Below are 14,941 nucleotides of genomic sequence, written 5' to 3'. Positions count from 1 at the left end.
AAAACTGACTTCAGAAGACTTGGAGTACAGCGCACAAGTTGTAAAGACTTTTTTATTAAAGTTAAGCTTATAAATCACCAACTACTTTCTTTCTATGGACAACAACAGCTTGGACATTCTGCCTAAGACGAAAAAAAGAAAATAATAGTTTAGTAATAATAGCTAATAGTTTGGAACAACATGAGGCTGAGTGTATGATCGAATGTTCATTTTTATAAAACTCTTTCTTTAATGACACTAAACTACCATCAAAATATGGATTTTAGTCGATGAAAACCATTCTAGGAAAGTCCCATATACTATTGTTTAATCTCATTCCATTGGTCGGTACGGCTCTTGATTCCTCTTGGTTCGGTGCTGTATGTTCCTCGGCCGAGGTAAGCAAGGCGGATCGTCTTCGTCCTGAGGCGGTTTGGGGGGGGGGCGAGCATGGATCTGGGCTTTGGGTTGAGTCTGGGTTCAAGGCGGGGTTTGCGGAGATGGGCTGCAGGGCATGGGGTCTTCTTACAGGATGGGGGGTGCCGGTTGCCCTCTAGTGGTCTATTTGGAGTTGTTTGTACTGGTATGACCTGGGGTAAGTTCTGCTAGCCTGAACTCCTTTATATCTGGAAAATATCAACAGAGTGTTTAGTAATCTGGTAAGTTTGCGTGCACTGGGAATGATATTTTCTCAAATTAATACCAAGTAATGCTAAATCTACATACGGTAGACAGTGAATATGATATATTTGATGATCAGCTATTCTACTCATTTTTGAAAGTGTGGATTCTTAGAAAATGTCTCGGGTTACTTGATTGCGCTTTGGGAACACCTTTGTGTGTGACCGGTTGTGAAGCATGTGTGCAAACATGCCAAGGAACTTGGCCTCAGATAACATCTGATGATGACGTCACTGGAATTTTTTTTTTTTTAGAGGCTATAAATAGATGTGAAACAGGTGCGCCTTCAGGTATCACTTTGTCCGAAGAGACGTCTGGACAAATCCTCAGTGTGGCAATGTAATGCAGCATCTCGTTCCTACTTTTTCAGGGAGCAGGGTCAAGTACAGTCAAGTAACCAGAGACGTACCCTTTCAAAAGCTTCTCTCAATGCTACGCTGCTAGCGCTATGGGAATGAGAATACCAACAGCGCCAGACTGGAAGTGTCTGGACCCCTCACGGTAATGTAGAGTGTGCTCACAAGCACATGAAAGTTCTCAGACATGAGCTTGGGATGTGGACTCAAGGACATGTGAGCCTTGAGTCACATGAGTATCCAAACTATAAAATCTGATGAATGTATGCGGAGAGGACCAGCCTGTCGCATCACATACTTGTTGTAAGGGGACGCTCCTTGCCAAAGCTTTGGAGGAAGCAACGCCCCTGGTAGAATGAGCACTAACTCCTAGAGGACAGGAATTTGTCCTAAACCAGAACCTGCTGTGCTAGCCTTTTCAGATGGCACGAACACAGTCTGCCTTGGCGATTTATGTAGGTGACTACCGTGGTGTTGTCCACAGGCACTTAGATCCCTTGGGCTGAATGGCCATCTCCCCCTTGAGCGAGTTAACGTCATGGAGGTCCTCAAAGAAGGGGCAATCGAGCTGTAATCTGGCCACTGCATGAATCACCACCTCAAGTAACTTCTCATGCACTTTAAAATTACGGGAGGCGCTGTCAAAGGCCATTTTTTTAGATGGCTATTTCACTAATTAATTCCTCATAATTAAATGTAGCCAGAGAACAGCAAGACAAGATATTAATACAAGCATCTAACTTCAAATCAGATGAGTATTTATCATTTAATTCCTCAGCATTAAATGCAGCCAAATATCAACCAGACAAGTAAACACGGTCTAGATGAAAGGCCATAATTAAATCTTTCAGTAGATCAGCCTGGTATGCCTATAACACTGCCATGGTGTGCAGCGCAGTACCAGCCTGACTCACTGAATGAAATGCTTATTTATTTATTTATTTTTGATGATGATGATGCGCTCCAAGGGGAGAGATAGCCCACGATCGTCTCTTCGATCTGAGGCAACATCATATAACCATGTGCCTTTGCACCTACAATAGTCCATACTCGTCATGTAGGCTAACTTTAAGCATTTGGGGGTATCTTGTTCCTGTGGCCAGTCCAGTTGTAACCGAGCAGCAACCTCCCTGTCTATCTCTTGAAACCAACACGGAAGTGACTTAAAGCCTTAAAGTTCTGCATAATTAAGGGCGTGGCCACTTGAGTGACAGGTGGATTGCTGCTGCTGTCACTGCTAGCCGTTTGTCTGCTGTCTGTTAGCATCACGTTACTACCTCAGCTAATCTCAGCTGCTGAACTTGGCATCTCTGCCGTGTTTGTGCTTTTTTCGGGATTATTTCATACAATTTAATACACACATTGACATTATACCTTCGCCCACGCCGTTTGATTCCGTCATTGTTGAGTATCGAGAGAATAACCAGTGCTGTTTTTCAGTTGTTTTCCTCTGTGAACTCATGGATGTCTGACAATTTTGTTGCTTTTTGGAGTTCAGATTTAAAAACGTCTATAGATATAGAAGCTACTTTTTTTTTGCGTTAACGTTGCTCTCCGTCCATGCAATACATGCAAATCCTTGAATGAGTGCGGATTTCTAGCGCATTTACTTGAACTTCTGAGGTAAATGGATTTAATAAAGCTCTTTAATAAAGGACTGACATGTATGCGCATGAATCACTGTCACACGCTCAGAGCAATATTACTGCATAATACATTTTTAAAAATCTGAATAATACAACATCACAATACAGACAGTCTCATTTTTAAAGGGCACCTATTATGCAAAATTCACTTTTACATGGTGTTTGAACATAAATGTGTGTTGGCAGTGTGTGTACACAACCACCCTATAATGATAAAAATCCACCCAGTGCTTTTTTTATAATCCCCATAAATCATAAGCACTGTCTCAGAACTAGCTGTTCTCAGATTCGGGGCAATGTGACGTCACTTTGCACAGGCCCCTCCCACGACGGTTGATTGACACTGCAGTTTGAGCATAGACCCGCCCTGAGTGAGCTGGACACAGAGTCTGCCATTGTTTCGACGCTTGAGCAGCTGTAGACAAGAATGTCTCCTAAGCGATTGAGGTGTTTTGTTGATGGATGTAAGAATGAACATAGCAGTCTTCATTTACTCCCGTTGTTACTCAAGGATGGATCAGTACTGTTCGTGAACCAGCTTACGGTCTCCGGAGGAGCGACAGGACTAACGTTACTGATCACGGCAGAAATGAAAGTGAGAGCACGCACTTTATGACAGCTCATCGAGTCATTTTACGGATATAAGGTTTACCAGTTTATTCAGCACCCACTGAAAAGGTGTGTATATTTGTTTACTGTTAGTTGCAACGAGTGTTTTGTGTACTTCGCTGTGTATGTTGATGATAATGAAAGGGAGAGAGAGAGTTTATGGATAAGACTTTAATGCGCACTTCTTTTACTGTGTTTATTCAGCTCTTACAGAGATTCTCTGGAGTAAAACTAACGCTCATCTTTTGTGTGATGTAAACTTCACTGAACTCGTCAGTATATTTTGGTCATCATTCGGACAGGGTCTGCTACAGCAGGCTTGTATTAATAGTGGATAAAATCAGATGACAAATAAGTTATAACCATAATTAAACTAAACTATACCTGTTCTATCTCTATACAGCATATATTCTCTGGCTCTGTGGGCATTATTGTCCGACTCCGAGTCGAAATGAACACCGCAACTGAGAGTTTCTGTTCTGATATTATCAGATAAGATTGTCCTGGCTCTGAGCGCGAGCTCGTGATGCTCCGCCCCCTGGGCCGGCAGCAGCAGTTCATTTGCATTTAAAGGGATAAACACACTAAAACAGCATGTTTTTCTGAGCTCCAAAAAATGACAATTTAAACATGCTGTAAAAAATTATCTGTTAGGTATTTTGAGCTAAAACTTCACATACATACTCTGGGGACATCAGAGATTTATTTTACATCTTGTGATAAGAGTCATAATAGGTGCCCTTTAACTATTTATAGTATTTCAAAGGGAAAAAACATGAACTATAAGTCAGCTGTCACTTTAGTACGAGGCCCTGTGTGGTCGCACACTTGGTATTGCCAGTAGCATATAGCATTAGCTCCTTAGCCTGAGTTAACTTGATCAAGTCGAGCTAGGCGGGTGTGGTTTCAGCAACCAGGCACCTCAGATCCACCCATGTCCCAGATTTTTTACAGTCTATGGTTGTAACCTTGCCATCACCTCGAGTAGTTCCTCCTGCACTTTATCATCATGGGAGGAATGCTCGGAGGCGGCACCAGCAACAAGTGATGCAGCGTCCTCTGCCTGATCCGAAGAAGCCCCGGACCGCGCTTCGGAATCAGGCAAAAGGAAATCCCGATCTGGAGAGAACAGAACAGACCCGTCTCTCGCTCCTCAGATCGACTCGCAAACTTTAATGGCGAAAAACGCACAGTGCTCGCACTTGTCATGCTCTTTCCCCATACACTCAAAGCATCATGCACCCATACACTCATGTATATCATTAACATTTACATTTACATTTACATTTATTCATTTAGCAGACGCTTTTATCCAAAGCGACTTACAAATGAGAACAATAGAAGCAGTTAAACTAGCAGTAGGACAACAAAATGCAAGTGCTATGACCCTTCTCAGTTTAAATCAACGCATTTTTTTTTTTTTTTTTTTTTTTTTTTTTTTAATAGAACAGAATAGAGTAGTAGAGAGAAAGTGTTAGTATTACTGGATCAAGTGCTGTCGAAAAAGAAGTGTCTTCAGCCGTTTCTTAAAAGTGGCTATGGACTCAGCCGCTCTGGTTGAGTTCGGCAGATCATTCCACCAGCAGGGAACAGTCATGGTAAAGGTCAGAGAAAGAGATTTTGTGCCTCTTTGAGATGGCACCACAAGACGCCGTTCACTTGCAGAGCGCAAGTTCCTGGAAGGCACATAAGTCTGAAGTAAAGAGTTAAAGTAAAAGGGAGCAGAACCAGTGGTTGTTCTGTAGGCAAACGTCAGTGACTTGAATTTGATGCGAGCGGCAACTGGCAACCAGTGCAATTTTGTGAGGAGAGGAGTGACATGTGCCCTTTTCGGCTCGTTAAAGACCACTCTAGCTGCGGCGTTCTGGATCAGTTGCAGAGGTTTGACTGTGCAAGCTGGAAGACCAGCCAGGAGAGCGTTGCAATAGTCAAGTCTGGATAAAACAAGCGCTTGGACAAGGAGTTGAGTAGCATGTTCTGATAGGAAGGGTCTGATCCTCCTAATGTTGTACAAGGCAAATCTACATGACCGGGCAGTTCTTGCAATGTGGTCTGTGAAGTTCAATTGATCATCAATTACCACACCAAGGTTCCTGGCTGATCTAGATGGAGTTATGGATGACGAGTCTAGCTGAATGGTGAAGTTGTGGTGAAGTGTTGGGTTGGCCGGGACCACGAGTAGCTCTGTCTTCGCAAGGTTTAGTTGAAGGTGGTGGTCCTTCATCCAGCCAGAAATGTCTGTCAGGCAGGCTGAGATACGATCAGCTACCGTCGGATCGTCGGGCTGGAATGAGAGGTAGAGTTGTGTGTCATCAGCGTAGCAGTGATAGGAAAAACCATGTTTCTGAATCACAGATCCTAGTGATGTCATGTAGATGGAGAAGAGAAGTGGTCCAAGCACTGAGCCCTGAGGCACTCCAGTAGCTAGATGTTGTGTCTTAGACACCTCACCCCTCCACGAAACCCTAAAGGACCTACCTGAGAGGTATGACTTGAACCATTGGAGTGCGGTTCCCGAGATGCCCTTCGTCTTTAGGATTGACAGGAGGATCTGGTGGTTAACTGTGTCAAAGGCAGCAGACAGATCCAGCAGGATGAGAACTGAGGATTTGGAGGCTGCTCTTGCCAGTCTCAGAGCTTCAATTACTGAGAGCAGGGCCGTCTCAGTTGAGTGTCCGCTTTTGAAACCAGATTGATTGTTGTTCTCTCTTTCTCACACTGAGAAATTTTCTCCACACTGACAACTGGAATTCCAACTCCCAAAGTGGACAGATAGTGTAGCACACACACACACACAATGCGGTCTCTGAAGACAAAGAAACCTGGAACGTTCAGGTTCAAACCTAGAATTACTGTATTTAAGAGTTGGCATTGAAATACGTTGATGATTGTGCTGGGAACTTTTCAAGCTCAACAAGGACAACTACAGCTTCAGTTTGATCTTTTGTTGAAAACGCAAATGCTCATTGATTTATTTAGAGGCGATGGAGACGTTGCTAACCTTGTTGGTGCTTCATAAGTTGCCAACAGCTTTGACACGCACAGATGATGAGAACACAGATTAGCAGAAGGGCTCCTCCGCCGGCTACGATGATTACCATGACCCAGAAATCAATGCAAATGAGTTTATCTGGACCTGAACCTGTAAGACATGGCCATGAAATCAATAACAGACAAGTGGATCATTAAAAAAACATCTATTTTAAGCTTCTTAAAATCCTACAATCTGCATCATGGGTAATACTGTAAGATCCAACATTATTTCATGAATTAATTAATGATGAAAGCACATTCGAAGGCATTGTCTGGAGTCTGTTTGATTAATGCTCAGGCTAGACACTAGAGATCTCAAGTGATAGTGTTTAGGGATGCACTAGAGACCTTATTCCCGAGTGATAGTGTTCAAACAGGTCGAGACGTGGGCCGACTCAAACAGGTACTGAAGAAAACTTAGTAGAGTTTAAATCTACAGTACTGAATCTACAGTACGACCCAATACAGTACCAAGTTAACCTTATCTGGGTTGTATTTTCTCTTACTTTGCATAGTCTTTTTCCTTGTAAAGATGAGGGAATGTCAAGTATGTTAGCAAATTCAAATTCCATTGATCTGAATGAACACAACCTTTGACATCAACATAAAGGAAACATTTTCTTCTATTAATTTTATCTGTTAACTTTTTTGGTGACTACATAATTTGTGTCAGACTTGTGTCATTTCATGGTTTCCATGACTCTGATGTTGAATAAAGAACACTATTAAGTGTTTGTGCTGCCTTCATTTTAAGTTATATTCAACTTGAATTGTGAAACTGTATTAAGTGACAACTTGGATATTTGAGTTATCTCAGCAAGTTCATTAGGGAAGTTATTCTAATGCTAAATTTTAAGTTGTGATGGCTAATTGTGAATAAATAAGTGTGTCCACACTTTTGACTTATTTTCAGTAAATTCACAGTTTACCACCATTTTGCGGTTAAGCACCAAAATACGGTTATTTTACTGTCATAGATTCATGATTGAAGGTCAGCAGCAAAAACATGAAATGGGCCAAAAACCAGTTCATATACTTTATGAGACTAAAGTGAAACCGTGAAAAGTCACACAGACACTTTACAGACATGTTTATGTTTAACATCAATATTTCATTTCAGATATGTTCAAAACTCTTAAAGGTCATGATTTAGATGTTTTATCTTGTCTTTGAGACAACACACACACACATTTATTTTATTATTTTAAAAGATAAAGATAAGCAATTATAGCACCAAATCAGAACATTAAGAATAAAAAGCATGTGAAATAAGAAATACTTACATGATACTGTAACACTCTCACTTTTCTCTTTGCTGACAGGATTGTGTGCCTCACATGAGTACGGTTTATTCTCCTGTGCTTGAGTAGATGACAAGAACACTTGAGGGTTTTTTTCGTTCTGGATTATTTTGTCTTCTTTATACCAGGATAGAGTCAGATCTTTTCTTTCTCCGATGTCACAGGTGAGAGTCGCTTTCCCATCTTTTGTGCAGTTGGACTTCACAGCAGGTTTAGGGGCCTTTTCTGTTTCAGAAACATGGTGGTTATTTCCTAATACTGTAACTACTATAGAAATATACAGTCTGATTTTGTTATTATTATTGTGTTGGAAGGGTAGAAATGTTTGTCATTTTACCATATACTTTAATTTCCACTTCTCCTCTACCAATCTCTTTACCATCAGCATTATATGCGTAGAATGTATATTTGCCCGTGTCCTTCAGACTAACACTTAAAAGTCTCAATGATCCATCTTCTTCCATAGATACACCTTCAGATTTGTCTTTGATAATCCCACCTTTCCAGCGAAGAATGGTGCCGCGTGTGTCATGGATCCATCTAATCTCAGGAGGTTTCTCATTGTTTTTTGTTGTCTGCTTAATGATGCAGGACGTTCCCACTAGTAGATCTTTTCCACATGTCTCTGTTGAGACTATAATAAATAAAATCATATTAGCATTTATTAAAACTCAACAGGGTTCAACTGCTCATGTTTGGTTCACTATGAGAAAAAAGCATAAAAACAGAGAAAGAATAATTCTCAGGGTGAGTTTCTTTTTAAAAGTCAGTTTCGGTTCAGACACTAACTTTAGACAACACAGTTCAATATTATATTCTTTCATCACACTGTATGGGGTAAGTTGTCACAAATGGGGATTTGCGTAAGTGCCTATTAAAAAACTTAAACAGTAAAATTATTATAAAAACAGCTGAAAGGTAAAAGGTAACTTAAAAATACCAAACCATTGTTATGGCCAACAGAACTTAAATTTGTGTAAAATTACAACACATATGCCCTGACCTGACATTTATATAACTATAAAGAAACCGTTCTGAGTTAAAATCTGCCTTTGTTATATAATGACAAAAAAAAAAAAAATATATATATATATATGATTCTGAAACCAACAAATCAGTGCTTGATAAAACAAGACTCAAAATAGTTCCTGAAATACAGACTTTGTGCTGAACTATGAAAGTAAAGGGAGTTTCAGCAGCGATAGAAACAACATTTTGGGTCTCCAAAGAACATTTCAGTCAAAAGGTCTTAAAAGGTCTTATTTTTAAGAACATTTTAATAATCTAAAGAACCTTTTTCCACTTCAAAGAACTTTTTGTGGAATGGAAAGATTCCATCGATGTTTAAATGTTCTTCAGAAACATAAAGTCCAATAAATCTTTATTGTAACACTATAATTTGACTACATATCTAAATGTTCGACTTTCTGTGATTGTCTTCTATTAAAGACCGACACGAACAAACACTCATTGCATACAGTATGTATAGTAGAAGTGCATTTGTTCAAGTGGCCACTATAAAAGTGCATGTGTTGCTTTAAGGACATATTATTCTTGATCTGAAACTTAAAAATGCCTTAACTGTATTTTTTCTGACAATTTAGATGTTACAATATGATTTATAATATTGAGTTGGTATAGAATAATGCAGTATGCATGAAAAGAAATGCATTCTTAACATTGATCGCAACTTTTGATCTCAACTACAAAATCTATATTTACAAAATATATAAGAAAAACGGGAAGTCAGAACCTACCAGAGAGTGCAGCGAAGCCACAGAGGAATAAAAATAAGAGATTGTATTGGCAGCTCATTGCTCTTCTGAACACAGCAAATGTTGCAGAAATGTTTTCACAATCAACTGGAGGAAATCCAATAGTATCAGCAAAACCGCAGTTTCAGAACCAGAAGTGATGGGCGGGGCTTCGTTTTCTTCTGTTAAATATAGGCTATGTCTGCGTTCGAAACCGTACTTGATACTTCCCTACTATATAGTAGGGGAAAAACAGTAGGCTAGCAAATAAGTATGTCCGAATCCTTAGTATCCATAAAATAGAATAAGGCGAGAATTATCTTTCCTTAGCTGAATCCTGGAAATGGTGCCATGGATGAGACCCTCCATCACTCCACCCACCCTTATTGCCTCCGATTGTGAAGCCAAGCAACAACCTCATGATGAGGCAGACGGTGCTCTCAGGCAAAGATAGCCTCCATGTCCCTCTCCCATCCATGATCAGATCCCAGTCTGACTGCAGCAATGAGGGACATGATGGACGGCAGAGACAGGTGAAGGTGGGAACATCTCAACACAGCAGTTCTCATTCTTCATCTGACCACCGTTCCCACCATCACCTGTCTCTGTATTGTCAAGCATGGGTTTGCATACATCATAATATAAGATTATATACACAGGGGAAAAAAGCACAATGACAAGGATAAATATATTTGAATAATACATAATGAAAATATTTTTGTTTGCTATTTATAAGCCTGAGGGATAATACGAGTTAAATCATATATATATGAAAAATGGTTATAAATGGTTAAACCATGGAGATTTAAGCGACTTTTGCTTGTGGGCGAAGAAATTTAACAACATATTCAAGAGATGACGATTTGGAGGTTTCGTAATAAAAAATAATATCTTTAAGGATAAAACTGTGGGTCACATTAGTGAGTTAAAAATATAAGAACTTAAATCAACCCATAATTTATTGGTTATACTACAATCACAAAATAAATGGGCAGCTGTTTCTTCAAGACCACAAAATGAGCAAGTTTCGTCAATATCAAGATATTTACAGATAGATAAATTAAACCTGTCGTTCATATCTTTTAAGTTGTTGAACTTGTGATATTGTCGTACGTCACATGATAACGTCAACATGGCGGATGATGTACGGCTCGCATTCATACTTAACGAGATCTGGCTATAAAGTACCTACTCTTTTAACGCTCGTTAAGTAAGTACTTGTTGAAATTAAGTACCTACTCAGTGAGTATGTGGTTTCGGACGCAGCCTAAGCTAGCCTGGGAAAACCTGTTTTACTGTCTATAGGGAAAACCCAGATGGACTTCCGGCAAATTTGAGATTTGCTCTGCAAGTCAGTCTGGCCAAGAGCCCATTCAAGCCCATTTCCAATTTTTCCAAATCTTGGCACCAATCACAAACATTGAGGCGGCTTTACACAATGACGATCGCACTGATTGGTTTTAGGTCTATCCAATTGCGCCTAGAGGCATTTGAGCGACGTTCATTGGTGACGCCCCTTTGCCTTTGGAAATGGGCTGTGAATGAAGCTCCCCCAGACCCACTCTCAGTAGAAGGGTCTGGTGTAAACCAGGCTAAGGCTAAGCTGTTTTCACATGGATTTTGATTGGATCTATGTCTACAATATTTAACAGCAATACTTTTAAATAAAGTCACTTTTCTGTTCATATATACATTAGATATCATGATGTAGGCTACAATGAGGATTTTTTTTTAATTACCAGGTTAATGGATAATATTTTATTCATGTTGTTAATATTAAATAGGTCTTTCTGCAGAAATGGCATGTTAACAGTCAACAGTTTTGTGTTTTAAGATAATTTAATTATATATCTTAAGATAATTTTAATGGTAAGCTTAATATTTTTATTTTTATTATGAGCCGTTTAAATACTGTCAGGTTTAGAGATGAATCAGACAGGTGAGTAGATTAAACAGTAGTTTTATTTAGAACAGAAGCACGGAACCATCAGATGTATAGTTGGGTTGATAATGGCAATGTGGAAATGATTATAGAACTTAGCTGGAGAAATAACTGAATGTCTTTTGCAGATGGAGGTAGACCAGGCTGGAGAACGGAAAATGAAGGAGATCGACGGTAATGGTCAGATGGTAAACAGGAACACAGACTTCAGGTGAGTAGCTCAGGTGAGTCTTGCGTGTCTTGGTAAAGACAAGACTAGACAGTGAGCTGATGGTGAAGTGGTGTTATATAGGGAGGTGATGATGATGAGGTGCAGGTGTGGTGAATCAGTAATCAGGGGAGAGTGAACGAGTGGGCAGATTCTGCAGATCTGGTGAAGACCTGACAAATACGTTTTAAACCTATTATTTTAGAATATTTTTTAAATTTCCTATTTGTTTTCATACAGAGACACGTTTCACTTGTTCAGGCTTTGTATTAAATAGTTATTTTTATTTGACATTAAATACGTCACATACTCGCTGTTAAAGTATTATTTGTATCATCATGAACATGAAGGAAATAATACGATCAAATATACAGTCAAATGGGAAACACTTTACAACATATTACACATTTGTAGGCTATAGTTGTGTCGTTGAAGTAACAATAAACTACAGTGTGTGTGTGTGTGTGTGTCCATTTACATTAAATCTTCTTATACTCTGTGTCGTTAAATATAAGCCTATTATTTGTATAACATGAACGTGAAGGAAATAATACTATCACATATAGGCCATATACAGTCAAATGGGAAACACTTTACAACTTGTTACACATTTATTAATATTATTTGAAATACTAATGGTGTATGGCCATATCCAACATCATGATATCGTATAATGGAAGAGTGATTTTATTTAGAAGTATTGTTGTTAAATATTGTAGACATGGATCCGATCAAAATCCATATGAAAACAGCTTATATTTAACAAAAAGAAAGTGTATTGCGCAACTATGACTGTTTAACCCCCGCCCCTCACTTCCGGTTCTGTGGCTGTGGATGCGGTTCTGTCTCGAGGAAACAGACAGAATTTCCTGTTTGCGATCAGAGAGTTTGTGGTTATGCTGACAGAACCATAAACTGAAGATGTCAGTTAAAGGGATAGTTCACCCAAAAATGAAAATGTTGTCATCATTTTCTCAGCCTCATGTTGTTCCAAACCTGTAAGAGTTTCTCTCTTCTGTTGAACACAAAAGAAGATATTTTGAAGAATAGTTGATAGTTGAATAGTTGAAGAATAGGACAGTTGATGGACCCCATTGACTTCCACAGTAGGAAAGAAAATACTATGGAAGGAGTGGACTGGTCATCTGGAAGACTGACATGCTTTTTGGGCCGATTATACACCCCAGAAAACATTGGTGACCCATTCTTTTTGTTTTGCTTAATTGATGGATCTTGGGTCTTTGTGCCGGTGTTGTGCCGAATTCTGACCCCCACCAAATTACTACCCCCCTAGTATTGGTAGGTTTAGGATTAGTTGTGGGGGAGGGGTTTGGATTAGGCAATCAGGTACTGACTTCAACGAGGGGAGTAATAATTTAGCAGGGAGTCAAAATTAGGCACAACACTATAGGAGTAATCTATACCGTAATCTATAGGAGTGGACTGGTCATCTGGAAGACTGACATGTTTTTTGGGCCGATTATACATCTCATAATTAATTTATTTTTGTCTGACAGCCCATAAAAAATCAGTGACCGAATATTTTGGTTTTGCTTAATTGATGGATCTGGGGTCTTTGTGCTGGCGTAATGCATTTGTCAAAAATAAATAAATAAAAAATTCGACAGGCCGGCCCATGAAACGAGTTATTGGTGCCAGGTCTTTCTACATCGGTTTGGTCTTTTTTGGGTTCAGCATTTACAGTTCTGCTGCCATCTTGTGTACACAGTGTCTGGCACAAGTGTGTGTCTATCCAGCAAGACGACCAACTCTGACCACTACATAGGCCTACATAACGCCCGTTTCACACATACTCCGTTTGCAGTGCGTATGCGGTGCGTATTTTTCATGGGATGTGGTCAAAATGAACACAGATTGACATGAAAATATAATAATCTCACCATAAATGCATTTAAGTAAATACTACTATTTTTCACAGTCATCTTTTTTTTACTTTAAGACCGGGATAAAGCAAGGAAAACTACAATTTACCTCAACAAGGCGACATAATGAACAACACTCGTCTCAGTCATGGAGGTGGAAAAACAAGTTATTTGTGACATACAAGATTTGTTGTATTAAAATTTAAATGCAAAAGAAAAGGCATGAGAGTTGGCTGTTTTTGTCAATTTTAAGTTTGAATTTTTTTCAGATTTTATTATAAGTAGGCTACATGGTTAAATATTTTACCACTTGCTTGAGCAACTTAATATATAAATCTATATAGAAGTAGCACTGAATAATACGTTGTTTAAATTGTGTTTAAACGTCTATTAAATAGTGTATATGTGTCAGGGATCCACCTGGGGCCTATACCATGAAGCCAGTTTAGCCGGCTAGCCAGCTATGTTTCAGTTTAGTTTCCGCCAACCCTGGGTTTTAGGTACTATGAAAGTAGCTCGGCTTTAATCGGTGTTCGTTGCCATGGTATCTTACGCTGCACGGCTAACCTGCTCCGGGGCAGGCTATGTTCTGGATTCAAGATCTCAGACTGAAGTTTGACCAATCAGCTGAGAGCAAAGAAACATATAGGTGAGGTGACGTAACTTATTCCCAGTGTCTGTTACAATGACTGCACCTTTTCTTCCAAATCCGGTGGACATCTAGGCGCAAAATTGTTTGACGAGCACTTCGTAGAGAAAGAGTTTATAGCCAGACAAAATCCCCTTGCCTTTCCTGATAGTTACTTGGATGAAAGATACAGATTTTCCGCGGAAGGAATGTCTTATCTTTGCGAACTTCATGAGCCGCACATAAAGAATTTAACACGTCGAATTCATGCACTTACTGTACCGCAAATGGTATTGCTTTGCGTTTTTTTGCTAGTGGTACATACTTGCACGGTGGGTGACGCACAGAGGCTAGGGGAAAACACGGTTTGTCGAACCATTGGCAAGGTGGTCCTCACTCTGCAGGATAGTTTCATTAATAGTGTTCCCTGGACATTTATCGACCATGTCCATAAAAGAGGGCTTTTTATAAAATTGCCGGTAAGATATATTGATAGGGTGACATCACATGAACAATTTTTTTTTTTTTTTTTTCAAAAAGCAAATTTCACAAATGTACTATACAATATAATACATGTTAAGAATTATTTTAAATCTTTATTATTATTCTGTTAATCTTATGATAGGATTCCCTAGAGTCATTGCAACATGTATGCAGTCTATTGCTCCAATCTCCACTGCTCTAGGGAACATGAGGCAGATTGTGTTAATATGAAGTCCTATCACAGCCTTAATGTTCAGGTAGAGATGATGTGAATATGTGAGATTATTTTCTGTGAGATGAATCTTTAAATTAATAGTAACATTAACAGATATAACAATGATCTACTAAACATTTCATCTGCAGACGACTTGTGGTCATGAACGTACGATCACAAGTTTGGATGCCAAATGGCCTGGCTCCAGTGCTTGTCTCACAAAC

The 14,941-nt window shown here is 39.3% G+C and overlaps 1 protein-coding gene across 1 annotated transcript; it reads right to left on the bottom strand.

Moving 5' to 3' along the window:
* Positions 1 to 26: 26 nt before the first annotated feature.
* LOC307146892 (T-cell surface antigen CD2-like) lies at positions 27 to 9,521 on the bottom strand. The gene is made up of 5 exons (XM_079851226.1): positions 9,363 to 9,521; positions 7,943 to 8,239; positions 7,588 to 7,830; positions 6,273 to 6,413; positions 27 to 605 (listed from the first exon to the last, which is right to left on the bottom strand). The coding sequence occupies exons 1-5, from the start codon at positions 9,418 to 9,420 to the stop codon at positions 541 to 543; spliced, it is 804 nt and encodes a 267-aa protein (XP_079707352.1). The 5' UTR covers positions 9,421 to 9,521; the 3' UTR covers positions 27 to 540.
* Positions 9,522 to 14,941: the final 5,420 nt, after the last annotated feature.

This window comes from Squalius cephalus (genome assembly GCF_949319135.1).
Source record: "Squalius cephalus genome assembly, chromosome: 2".
Taxonomy (NCBI): domain Eukaryota; kingdom Metazoa; phylum Chordata; class Actinopteri; order Cypriniformes; family Leuciscidae; genus Squalius; species Squalius cephalus.
Note: the sequence above shows the minus strand (reverse complement) of the source record. Positions and strands in the feature narration are given on the sequence as shown.

Excerpts from the sequence above, each read along its gene's own strand:
- LOC307146892 (XM_079851226.1), bottom strand. The coding sequence starts at position 9,420 with ATGAGCTGCCAATACAATCTCTTATTTTTATTCCTCTGTGGCTTCGCT. Across the intron at positions 8,240-9,362 it reads TGGCTTCGCTGCACTCTCTG|TCTCAACAGAGACATGTGGA; the intron begins GTAGGTTCTGAC and ends TATTTATTATAG. Across the intron at positions 6,414-7,587 it reads TGAGAGTGTTACAGTATCAT|GTTCAGGTCCAGATAAACTC; the intron begins GTAAGTATTTCT and ends CATGTCTTACAG.